At 39.8% G+C, this 14,031-nt stretch overlaps 1 protein-coding gene across 1 annotated transcript; it reads right to left on the minus strand.

The window, feature by feature from the left end:
* Positions 1-84: 84 nt before the first annotated feature.
* xk (X-linked Kx blood group (McLeod syndrome)) lies at positions 85-9,678 on the minus strand. The gene is made up of 3 exons (XM_074659023.1): positions 9,157-9,678; positions 3,979-4,241; positions 85-2,207 (listed from the first exon to the last, which is right to left on the minus strand). Exons 1-3 carry the CDS (start codon positions 9,399-9,401, stop codon positions 1,282-1,284), a joined length of 1,434 nt encoding a protein of 477 aa, XP_074515124.1. The 5' UTR covers positions 9,402-9,678; the 3' UTR covers positions 85-1,281.
* Between the last annotated feature and the right edge of the window lie 4,353 nt (positions 9,679-14,031).

The raw sequence follows: 14,031 nt of genomic DNA on the forward strand, positions 1-14,031 counted from the left end.
GTTTGTGTGTTCGTCCACTAGAGGTCAGCACAGCACTGTGTATGTAGTAACTGCTGCTCAGCTAAAAAATAAAACTACTGACAATTTTCACATATAAATATAAATTTATTTAGATTTTTTAAGTAGGATTTTATCTTTTAAAAGCCTTTTATCTTGCTCTGCGTGAGAACGTTCGATGTGTACAATAGATTTTTCATATTTTTTTGGGCTTATCTTTCTTATTTGTACAAACATTAGGAGCATTCATTTGATACCCGAGGTTGTCATCCCTCTTCAGATACATTGCAAAAAGGAGTAGGTGCAAAAACAAACAACATTCTCTCTCTCTCACACAATTATACATTAAAGGTTGAAAATAAGCAAAAATACTTGTTACAATTCCAAACATTTTTTTCAGTTAGATATAATCGATTGTTAGTGTGCACTCGGTGTAAATATTCTAACTAATGAGACACGCAGCTGACAGACGTAACGAGCATGAATTAGAAAAAATGCAAATACATCCAAACAAAGCATTTCACATCACTGCAGCTGTTGCTGCTCAACAGTTGAACCAAAGCCACTTAAATCCTTTTTTGTAAACGTGCAGAAACATTAAACTTGGAGACGTCCGTGCTTTACAGTTAACGTGTTTGGTGATCGAACAGGCTCTTTAAACAATGTGTGGAGATTTAACACCTCGTCGTCAAGCACAAACACATCACAGAAGCAGCGCGTATTCATGATAAAGCTCTTATCAAGGAATAAAAAAGCTGTTTGCTGGCAGCCGTAAGACTAGAGGGGAGTTTCAGAAAAAATTCCTGTACAAAACAGACCTCCACCCTTCTGCAGGAGTTCATCTTAGGCTCCACACATGCACACCTCCATGCCAAACAGAGATACTAAATACAATCAATTCAAATGCATGGCTCCTTGTGATCAGTAATGCAGCATATATGTGGACACAATCTCCAAAACTAAAGACGGTGTAGTCCGTGTTTTTATTTGAATTAAAGGCTGCAGGATGACAGGTGTGGATGTTGGCTGATGAGATGAGGTGAGCACCGCCTCTGCTTCTGCACACTGCAGTGAACACTATGTAGGTCTGCAGTGAGAGTGCATCTCCAGTTAAGGACACATTTGCTTCTTGTTTGAGTAATAGACAGTGGTAGAAAAACAGAGTTGAGATGGATATATGAAAAACTCAACTCGCGGAGGGATTCATGTGGCACTTGAAAGGTTACAGAGGGTGTGATGACTCAGTCGCTCCTCTGGATGGCACGTCAAACACTTGTGATGCTTTTAAGCATTGCAGGATGAGCTGTGGTTAATGTCACCGTTGATTTCACCACATATATTATTGCCAATTTCATTCGCGGTGTCATAGATTGTATCGTCGAGCATGTCGTACGTTGTTTCATTAGGCATGTCGTCTGTCGAGTCGCTGGCTGTGTCGTGAGCTCCGTCATTAGCCGGCTCTTCGCGTGCGGAGGGGCTGGGTGACTTTCCCGTCGGCCTGTTCTGCGGCGAAGTGGAGTTGCACATGAGACACAGGAGAGAGGAGCAGTTCCAGAGGCCCTGGGTCATGCTGGAGGAGAAGAGCCTCCGACACGGATGACAGAACTGGTAGAAGACCAGCATGAAGAAGATGGCGATGGCGTAGGCGACCAGCAGCTGCAGCACCAGCAGCGGGGCACAGATGAACTGGTAGAAGTCCGTTTTATAGATGTACCACAGCAGAAGCAGCGAGGCATTCTCCACGAAACGCAGCATGTAGTACACGGCCATGCGATACCAGTTCTGGGACTTATTGATGAGATCCGGGTCGTTGAGTTTCACCTGCACGGCCGACCAGCAGAACATGTTGATGCCGGCGTAGAGGAAGGTGAGCAGGCAAAGCACGATGGTGGTTCCCACCCTGGTCAGAGTTTTTTCTATATTCTCAGGGAACGGAGAGTGGCTCTGCCAGAACAGGATCCACGGGTAGAGGAAGAAAACCATGAAGTTGAGCAGAACCACGGGAAGGACCCAGAGCTGCAGCACGGAGCTGAACAGAACCAGAACCACCACGCGAGTGGCGATCTCAAAGCTCCTCCACAGGAAAATGCACAGATAAGCCATGGGGCGGACGTCCACTTCATAGTCGTCATATTTTATCTTAATGGCCAGGATGTTGCAGCGCAGCGCTCCGTACACAATGGACAGGAGGGAGATCACCATCAGTGTGCCTGACATTGAAGAAGAGAGACACCATCAAGGTTGATTTTGGTTCATATTTCAAAAAAATACTTTCATTTTTTTTGTCTTTGTTTAGCAACTTTTAAACTGCCAGTATCATGCATGTTCAGCTAGAAGTCTGACTTCTCAGTTTGTCAGTCTAACAAAGTATAAAGCTGTCAGGAAAACCAAAATACATGGAAATGACACTGGTGCCTAAAAATGTACAAACCTTGCGTGATAATCTTTCAAAATATGATTATAAAATAGTTCAACATTGTAGAAATATATTGTTTTACTATTTATATACAGAAATAAAACTATATTACAGTCTATGTTATGGTCTACTTATATAATGACATACTGTGTAAAAGCACTTTCAACTGGTTTTCTCAGCATGTCACATGATTAATGAAAACTGTAAATATGCTCCGTGTATTCACTGATGATTAGATAAAACTCCAGAGGGTTAAAACAACATTCAGGTGCTCATATGAACATTCAAACAGGTTTTGCTCGCTGTAAGCAAAGAAATAAAATAATTATATGGCTTTAAGCTTTTTTCTCCTGTTCATATTGGCCATTTGAATATTTCTTCCAGACATACTTCCAGTGCGAGTGAATCTAATATTAATACATTCCCAAGATTATCTGAAGTTAATATGGGACTTCAGTCTGAGTTAATTAAATCAATCTGTCTTTTTAGTACATCACAAAGGGATTAGTTTTTACAGTTTTGTGAAAGCTTACAGACTAAAAGTGAATGCCTTAAACAAAGGCACCAAATGCACAAAGACATTTTTGCTTTGCACTTTGTTTGCATTTCTGCAAGACACTACACACTGTTTCTTACATTAGACACACACATTCAAGAATGAAATCTCAAATGATTGGGGAAACACTTCTGTTCAAAATGCAAAACATTCCTGAAATTGGCAACACCCACCTAGACACGAAACACTTATACACTAATTGAACACCAATTAGTCTGATCCTTAGCACTACAAATAGACCTCAGGTAAGCTCACCTCTTATGAATACATCAGTGTGTTGTTGCTGCTTTGAAAGAGAAGTTCAAATGGTGCATGTGTGAATCATTTGGTGGCAAAAATGGCTTTTTGAAAAAGGATTGTTTGGTTTTGATTGCAGAGTTTCATTTTGACATAGAAGTGACATGTTTATCTCAAAGTGTTGTTTCTTATTTGGCTTGTGTTTAGAGTTTTGACACAATGACCCAATTTCTGCAACAGTAATTGCCAATATGAACGGGAAGAATGGTTAGAGCAAGCAAAACCTGTTGAAATGTACAAATGAGCAATTGTGAATTTCTCCTTTAAAAGGCCCTGAAGCTCACCACATTCAGGCTGTTAAATCGGTAAGCGTGAAATAGAGGTGTCAGACCTCCGGGAGCAGAGGAAACAAGATTTATGTATTTATAACATCTTTTATTTTGTCCTAATTCGAGGACCAGATGTCCTAGTTTGACTTTTGTGTGAACCTTCACTAAATCTCTCTCAGGAATCGAAATACTGGCTCCCACAAAGAGTTGGACGGCCAGATCTGCACCGACTGGCAGCGAGAATCACCATTTTCCATCCTCGATATATCAGAGAGGCGGTTACATAACACCACTTTGACTCATGAAAACACCATCCTCTTATTTCCAATATGGCACTTGACTGATCAGCCCACATCATGGTGGAGCTGTGAACTGGCAACGGGGGATTGAAGGTACACGTGACCATAACAATCAGAGTGTGTGTGCCACCTCCTCCTCCTCACCTCTTCCGATGGAGACCCCCTGCTGCAGGACGCAGATGTAGAGCTGCAGGGTGAGCTGGGGGGCCGATCCCAGGAAGGCCTGAATGACAGAGGTGCGGGCGAAGGCTGCTCGGTGCGTGAACAGCTTCCCCTCCGCCTGCCCCACCTGCCGCTCCACCTCCTCAGACTGACCCCCGCGAGGCATCTGCTTCTTCCTGGTGATGCTGACATACGGCTCCTCCACACGGCCCACACTGCCATAGATACAGAACGCCTCCAGACACCTGCAGGAACAACAGCAGCAGCAGACTCAGTGAACGGCTGCAGATAACTTTTCATTATTGATTTACTTGCAGATTATTCTTTTTCCACTTTGATTTAATTTATTAGGCTCCCAATTAGATTAATAAAAACATATAACTCAAAAAGAAAATTAAAACAACAACCCACAACATACAAAAACAGACAAAACTGAAAGAAACAAGACTTTACAAGAGTTATCAGGCTCAGTTGTGCTTAGGGATGCACGATCCAACTTTTTCAGTCCCGATACCGATACCCGGGCTTTAGGTACCGGCCGATACCAGTGTTTAATTAATAAGCTGTATGCGTCACTGTGTGGAAGTGACTGGGATCATTCTTATGTATGGCCTGTCTTCTGTATGTAAGACAACATCAGGCTTGACTTAAATGTTGCTCTCTTGACTTTGTAAAACAAAATGTAACAAATAAATATATAGATATACATTTACTGTATTGTTATTTATTATTAAAAAAATAAATTGTACACCAGAAACTTGATAAAAAATCTTCAAAATTAACAGGAATAACATTTCAAGTGTAAACCTTTTTAATGCAGCAACAAATTGGTTAAAACTTAAACAGGAATTCAAATTACAGTGTATAATGTATATAGTATATAAACATAGAACTGAATTGAATAGATCGGTTCCATTGTCACCGATAACCGATCCAGCTATTCGAGTCAGTATCGGTGCATTCCTAGTTGTCCATCCATCCATCTTCAACCGCTTATCCGGGATCGGGTCGCGGGGGCAACAGCTCCAGCAGGGGACCCCAAACTTCCCTTTCCCGGGCCACATTAACCAGCTCTGACTGGGGGATCCCGAGGCGTTCCCAGGCCAGAGTAGAGATATAATCTCTCCACCTAGTCCTGGGTCTTCCCCGTGATTTCCTCCCAGCTGGTCGTGCCTGGAACACCTCCCAAGGGAGGCGCCCAGGAGGCATCCGTGCTAGATGCCCGAACCACCTCAACTGGCTCCTTTCGACGCATTCCTAGTTGTGCTTTGAGCTAATCTGCATCGCGTCTCCTCAGTTATAAGGCCACACTAGAAGGTACTTTATCATGTTTTATCTAAGGGGCATCCAAGAGGGCACTTTTGCAGGATTTTTACAGAAAACTGAAGCTATTTAGGGCTGCAACTAAGGCGTATTTTAATTATTGACTAATCTATTAATAAATGATTGATTCATGTTTTAGTCTATAAAATATCCATCACAATTTCCTAGAGCAGAAGGTGACATCTTCAAATTGCTTGTTTTGTCAGAACACCAGTCCAAAACCAAAATATATTAAGTTTACAATGATGTAATAAAATAAAAGCAGCAAATACTCACATTCGAGGAGCTGTAACCTGAGAAAAACTGGCACTCGATAAATGATTCACACTATTAATGGTTAACAAAACTGATTAATTTAGTCTTTCAGCTCTTAGTGCCTTTCAAAGTACTTACTTTAAACACTAACAGGGCTTTAATAAAAAAAACATTATGATGCTTAATTGATTGTTTCAGCACTAGCTCAGTTAGGATGATTTTTTTTAACATGTAATATTCAGCATCAATATCTATTGGTACATGTACGCCTGCATGTAGCTCTCTGGTATTGTGAATGTCTAAAGAGATGTCAGTCACAGTCAGTGTTCTGCCAGTAGATGAGCGTGGATCGAGGTAAGGTCAAGGCAGCGCTGATGCACAGAGCCAATAACGCAGCAAGGCAGGAGGATTTAAGCCACAGGGGCGCCAAGGGACAGACTGTTTATCAGCTGGAGTGGCACGCACAGTGAACACATCACTGACTTGATTAAAAATATATAAATAAATGAAAGTGTAAAAGTTGAGTCTGTCAGCAGCTTTTCAGATTTTAAACAAATTACCAAAATGTCATTGAAGGCTGAAGAAATAAAGATCAGTCCCACACTCTGTCTCTGCTGAGTTCAGCATGTTGTAAAGTAGTCTAAGAAATCTATGAATATGCAAATATTGCTCAATTAAAAGGTTTAACTGCTTGATGTCTCAAACTTCACTGAAAGGTCCACTCTCAGTGTTTGTGACCTGGAGGTTCAAGTTGCCACATCACACTTGTGTAAGATGCATATTGGACTACATATTGGTTCCCAAATTAGTTTAAATGCCACAAAATCAGCTTGTACACGTCGTCTTAAACTCCGATTTTAAGGTGAGGACTGAGAAACTTTCCTCTTTCAGCAGATTAAAGTGAGAAAAAGGCTTCTGGTGTCAAACTCTGCACAAACAAACATCATTCTGTATTGTTACTTCCAAGTGAAGGAGTGAGGAGGGGGGACTTTAAATGGTATTAAGGCTGCAGAAAAAAGGCTAAAGTACGTGGACCTTGAGTTCAGATTATTTAGCCAAAGGCCAGCAATGTACTTTATCTCTTAACAGACAGATTAAACTCAACTTGTTCTGTTTAGAGTAGTGAAAGAAGAACTGATCACACAAGCCCAGCATACACTCGTGAGGAATTAGATTAAGGTTTCTAATTAGATCAGAAGCTGGAATGTAGAAAATGAAACAAGTAGAGTGTTTTTAACCAGCCGTGTCACTGCTGGTATGACACTAAATGATAAGCAGTCTGTTTATGATATTAGAAGTGTTGTTTTGGGCAGATGATAAGAGGAAGGGAAGTGCAGCTGGCGCTGTCGGCAGGAGAGACATTTCCCTCCCTAGTTGTGTTGTCAGAGATAAGGAACCGACGGTGACCGGGTGCTATTCTTAGATCTGCTCTTGACTAAGGAAAGATGTAGAAGTCTAGTAATCATCTGAACGCACTCAAGGGGAAACAGGCCAGGGTCAGATCCACAGAGGCCACCGCTGGGGAGTCAACAAGCTGCCAGAGATGTCTGTGCAACTGGTCGAGCAAAGACAAAAATAAAATATGGATGTAACTGGGTCATCATATATATAACCATCTCTATCAGTTGCTAAGTTTATATCCTCATGCTTTATATCCTTACCGAATAGTGGCTAGCCAGAAGTGCATTTAACTGTTAAACTCATTTAATCAATTATTTATTCCATAAAATGTCTCCAAAGTGCTTTTCCGTCTAAATAACAATCCAGATATTGAATTTATGATGACATAAAACAGAAAGGCCGCACACTTTACATTTTAGGAGCTGGAAGTAGTGCATAATGAATAACTGACTTCAAATTATCGGTTCGTTTTCTGTCAATTGAATTATCAATTCTTTCAACTGAATAATCTGCAGAAGAATCCACTAAATGTCTGAAAATAGTAGAAACAAGCAGCATATATACACATTTGAGAAGCTCGAACGAGGAAGCATTTGGGCTTTTTTCTTACAAAGCAACTAAAAATTCCATTGAAAGATGCTTTGGTAGTGACACCATCCTACGAGTCATATGCTCAGTAGATTCACTATTTTTGGACCTTCTGTATAAAAAAGTGGCTGTTTAGATTTTAATAATATCTTAGAAACAGGTTTTCTTTTTATGAGGGAAAAAAGTGTCTGCACACTGAATTAAGATATTTTTTGGATATAAATTATTTTGTAGGATTACTGTGACTGTCTTCTGTCATTTTTATTTTGTCTTTGTCTCGTCAGGAATTGTACACGTAATGATGTAACCAGTTTGGTGCCTCGCCCTCTGTCATATTGTCCATTGCAGCGAAGATGAGTTAAAATGTGCTCCTTATTTTCATTCATGTACTTTCCATTTTCTACTCTGTGTTTTATAAAGTTTACTCTTGTGACCGTGAAGTTACATTCCGCCATGTGCCAACCTTTTCTTTAAAAGTCAATACAACCTTAAATGCCCCAAATTTTGCAGATTAATTTGCTGTCAATCTACTGATAATTTCCATTGCAACAATTGTTATATCGCTTTTTGTCTAGCTAACAGCCCCAAACTCAAAGAGATTAATGTAAGACAAAGTAAAGCAGCAAATTCTCACATTTGAGAAGCTGAAATAATCAAATGTTTGGACATCTTTTCTTCAAAAATCACACAAACACCAAAAAAAAGACGTACAAATCGATTAATCTACTGATCTTTTCAGCTCTAGGTCACTTATTACAGGAGATGAATGGGGTTTTCAGTCATTGCTCCTGCTGTTTGCCAACATTGACATGCTGCATGTCTGACAGCAGGGAGTTTCTCTACATGCTGGATTAGGCTCCTATAGCTGAGACAGATGGTTCCAGCAGGTCAGGCCAGCGGCTTACACACACAGAGAAAGAGCAGGCCTATTAATGTTTACATGTTTAAAGGTTCATCCATCAGTGTGTAACAGTATGGCAGCTTCTTCTTCTCAGAATCAGAATCGTGTTTATTGCCAGGTGTAAGAGGTATACATAGGAATTTGCTTTGGTTTTGTTGGTGCAAATAAGCGGTAAATAACAAAAAGAATAGATAAAAACGTTCTTCTTCGTGTGATTTAATGTCCCTTCAGATGGAGCAGTCATGAATAAATCAGCTGAAGATGACGAAACTGTGAAGGAGGAGGAGACCTCATTGAAATACAGTCTATACAGTGGTGGCCACCAGCTGTGTGGCTGTACAGGCTCTATGGAACATATCGATAAGCATATTGATCAGCCTTTTATTTCCCAACTACAGTGTGCACATACATATTCATTGCAGCAGCATGCATGATTGCAGCCAGACAGAGAGACAAAAGGCCCCGAGAAAAATGAAAACAACAGCATGTGCGCAATGCATCCATCAATGCATCCTTCAATCCATCCGTATAAGCAGTTTAAATGCGTAAAACAGGCCGGAGACATGTTTTAAGGACAAAAATCCCCAGTGGAGACGACACCATAGACGTTTCATCACGTGATCACAGTGATTAGGACCATGATTGCATCCAGTGCTTGTTGAGTGAGAGATAAACAAGCCAGCAGCACTGACCTGACTATGGGTCCGAGCTGCAGGATGTGCAGCAGCAGCACGAGAGGTCTGTCTCTGCTCAGGTCCCGGTGGATGAAGGTGAGGGTCAGCTGCACGAGCACGGACGGCACGAGCGTGAAGAGGAGCGTGAGCCCCTGCCAGATCTGGTCTCCGGCTGAGCGGTACGTGGAGCTGAGGTAGAGAGCTGCAGTGGTCTCGGCCGTGAACAGAGACACCGACACAAAGATGGAGCTGGGGAGGCGCATCCTCACTCACTCCACCGCCATCTGGAGGGGAACCGTGTATCCATCACGTACCGGGACCACCGGGATCACCGGGCAGTCGGTCACTCACCCAGCCGGAGGAGGAGGACACCGCTGCAGCTCATCTGCGATGTAGAGGCAGGCAGGATGTTTTCACAGTCAGGTCAGGTGTTGTCCCGCAGAGAGACTGCTGGGGGCGCACCACACAGCGCGCTGTGCGCTCGCGAGAAAGCGCCTGTCAAGAGAGAAGAGACCCGAGACTCCCTGCAGACTGCAGACAAGATTTACTGATTCCACATTCACATTTTGTAGTGCCTTCCAGTGGAGACTAGTGGACATTTACTAGGTAGGGCTGTGCCACAACCAATCAATTTCAGCAAACATCCCGGTATGATTTAATGCAAAAAAAAATGAAGGTATCAAAAACACATTACTACTTTTCAGTTAAATAATTAACAATTATTTTATTCCAACAGGAAGAGTAAATAATGCTTTGAAAAACACAACAGTATAAAATGTACTCAGTGGTGGAATGTAACTAAGTACTTAAATACAATTTTGAGGTACTTCTACTTTACTTGAGTATTTCCATGTTCTGCTACTTTCTACTTTCTACTCAACTACATCTCAGAGGGAAATATTAGACTTTTTACTCCTCTACATTTATCTGACAACTTTAGTTACTTTACAGATTCAGATTATTAATACAAAATATAATCACATTACAATCAAATTACACATATTACTGGGTGCATTCCATATTTAAAACACAAATATTGACAATTTGTATAATTTTATTATTATTATTATTATTAGTAGTAGTAGTAGTGTGTGACTCAGGGAGAACGGCTCCCTAGCGCCCTCTATCGGCCGCCACTGGAAGAGACCGAGACCCCCCTGCAGACTGCAGTCAAGTAGTGGTGATGGTTCAGACTCTGAGCTGTTGTTTTACTCATCAGACACATCATACAATTCTTTCAAAGTTATTTTTTATAAATTGTCAATCATCAATAGAACAGTCACTATACAGAGAAAGTTATTTTTGTTTTTCTGAACGACACTCACCCAGTGACACAACACATCAATCAATCATACCTGACAACAACATCCACACAGACAGCCACAGCTGGCCACAAAAGACCTAACTGATTCTCAATCATGGATACATCAAATTCAAATTGTAGAGAATACAACACAGGGAGAGTATCCACAAATAAATCATGAAAAAATAATAAAAAGAAGAGAATTTTTAAACAAAATGTGTACACATATACATATACACATATATATATATGTATATATATATATACATACATACACACACACATATATATTTATATATATAAATAGAAGAAAGACACATCATATAATTAAGTAAGGAATTTATTGTTCTTCTCTTTTTATTGAGTCTTAATCAAACTTTTCTTTCTCATTGATCACAAACATTGTGTAGTCCCCTCTCTCTCTCCCTTTCATGATTATCACTGTCTATCAATTAAAGGCATGAAAAAGCCAAATAATAATAATAAAAAACACACACACATAAGAACAATATAATATACAATAGAAGACAAAAAGAAATAAAAGAGAGGGAAAATACAGTCCAATTTAAGCCTACTGATTCTATTTGGTAAATTTGATCTGAAGTAATTTAATTCTTCATTATTGAATTTGGTAACTACATGACTCTGGTGCGCTTCTTATTAATAAGAAATCTGTGCAAACAAATCATTTCTCTCACTGAAAGATGATGTTAAATTGAACACAAAAACAGAAACCCTTAATTTGTTTTTCAATCAGACACTTTCATAGTCAAATAATAATCATTTAGACTAGACTAGAAGCAGCACACACACACACACATAAACAGCTCAGAAATGTTCCACAACGTGCTCAATTAGCATCAGGAAACTACTTTGATTTGCTATTATTCACAGACATTTTTTCATCAATTTGAGCCATGATGGTGTCCAAAATGTTGCCCAAAGCATTTTCAGTGTCCAAAATTGTCAATAATTTTTACTCTGAGAGATGTGATCATATCCAAATGCTAGAGATTAGTTTCTAAGGCCTCAGTGTCACATTTATGTAAAGCAATCCTCCGTCCACTGTAGTTTGTAGAACTGAGGAGCATCTTGAACAGATTGCATGAAAAGAACATTTAATTCTCACACTGGGAAAAAACATTTTTTACAGTCTCACAAACCTGCAGTCTAACATACTGTGGTTATTTTACACAGCGTAAAAGTCATAACAAATCACACACACTGAACAATTCAAAGATCCCACTAACACAGTTTGAAACATCAGATATACAAACACCTGTCACACGGTGTAACCTTGGTCCAGTAATATTGGTTGACACAATTAATAGGACAATAATCTTCAGTAGTCGCCCTCATCATCTGTCGATTGTACCCAACTTTTGGGGTCTGAGGAGAGGATTATATTCTACAAATTAGACATGAGGAACATTTTGGACTCAATATTTAAAAAATGTGTCTTTTTCTGCAGCCCTGTGAGGCTAGATGTTAACCTCAGCACACTGCCATGCTCAAAATGACAATGTTAACATACTGATGTGTTGCAGGTATATTGTTTACCATGTTCAGCATCTTTGTTCAGCATGTTTGCATGATAACATTAGCTAATTAGCACTAAACACAAAGTATATCTGGGGTTGATGGGAATGTTATTAGTTTTGCAGATATTTGGTCTTAAACCAAAGCATTGGACAAATTCACATTTTGACCAGATGATGGCGCTAGAAGAAAAGTTTAGGAAAGTTAATCCAATTTCATCCTGAGGGGGCCATGATTGTGTGTACCAAATTTCATGGCAATCCATCCAGTATGTGTTGAGACATTTCAGTTAAAAACTTCATGGTGGCGCTAGAGGAAAAGTCATCAAAGTCATTAGGATTCATCCACTGGGGACCGTGAATGTATGTACAACATTTCATGGCAATCCATGTAGTAGTTGTGGAGATGTTTTGCAACTGCCATCCCTAGAGCCACGTAGCTAGTGCAGCTAAAAACTAAATGTGGTGGCCAGTCACACATTTCAACTTGGGGTGGATTTATAAAATCCAGACTACAGCCCTGTGGGAAATAGTAGGAGGGATTTTTTTTTGTCTCTGAGCACAGTACATGAATTTTGAGGTGCCTGTCTCACTACAAGAACAACTAACTTCTCCAAGAAATCGAAAGGTCAACTCCATTTTTATTCTCTCTGGTTGCAGTTCAGCATCTTCACCACCATGAGGCGACAGAAGCCCGCAGGCTCGGCCGGCAGCTGTCCATGGTGCTGAAGGAAAAGTCAGAAATAATATTTAATGTTCATATTTGTTAAACAAATACACACTAAAATATCTTTAACTATGGGGAATTGACTGATTGTAGCCCGATAACTTATTAGCATTCTAAGTGCATTTACTGAAGTACTGTAGGCTACTTGAGTCAATTTGAGATAGTTTACTCGAGTATTTCCCTTTTCTGCCACTTTATACTTGTGCTCCAGTCTCTTTTTTACTCCACTACATGTATCTGACATGCAGCTGTAAAATAAAGTATCACATTTTTGAAATACAACACATTGTGATTAAACCACTGATTCCACAAAAAATAAATTTCCCCTTTAAACTTCTCACAGGGTTTCATTTAAAAAAAACAAAAAAAACAGTTCGAGGGCAAAAGACGTCAAATTATCCAATAATAATAAAAAAAAACGGTAAATATTAGTCCCAGCAATGACAAGACAATATTATGTAACTGAGTTTGTTCTTATTTTCTCTCCCATTAATCATCTCATGCGCGCTCAGATTTATCTTGTGATAGTTTGGAGGGGCCGACCCCATAGGTTGGGAACCTACTGGACTAAACTACCTGATTGTATATAAAGAGGTTAAAACACCTCGAGCAGTTACAATGGTAAAATTCTGCTTATACATTAATCACTGCGAACAATCTAATGTCATAAATGATAATCAGGTATGGGGGATATTTTTATGTAGAACGAGTACTTTTACTTTGATACTTTAAGTACATTTATCTGACAATACTTCTGTAACGATCCACTAGGCCTGAGTCTAGGCTACAAAACAATGGCTCTGTTCAGACCTGGCATTAACATCCGATCATAAGAGTCTCCCTCTGGGGCAGATTTTAGGATTTTGCAATAATAATCTTTATTTATATAGCACCTTTCAAAAAAAAATCAAATCTCCCAATAATCTCATAGAATAAAACATGATCAGCATCGCTGTGTTTTAAACCACCAAACTCATGAAATGTGCAGCTGTATCACAGGTAACAGGCATCAGTCGTGTTCATTACAGCTTTCTTTTTCTCAAGATAATTAAAGTGGTTATCTGAGTCGAGGTTGTGTGAGAGAAGCTTTGCATCACATTTTTTTCCTAATTCATAAAGAAAGAGATAAAAAGAGGATGAATGCCATGGGGACATATGAACGTGGAAGCAAAGGTCATCTTATGAATATAGAACTATAATTCAATTTTTGTTCGTTAAAAAAAGGCCAAAAATGAATGCAAATTGAGCCAAGACTTTTCTATGTGTTTATTTCGAAATGGAAAGAGGCTGATGATAATGGAGAGAGGGAGAGATGGTGAGGAGGT

This window comes from Sebastes fasciatus, chromosome 14 (assembly GCF_043250625.1).
Source record: "Sebastes fasciatus isolate fSebFas1 chromosome 14, fSebFas1.pri, whole genome shotgun sequence".
In the NCBI taxonomy this organism is placed as follows: Eukaryota; Metazoa; Chordata; class Actinopteri; order Perciformes; family Sebastidae; genus Sebastes; species Sebastes fasciatus.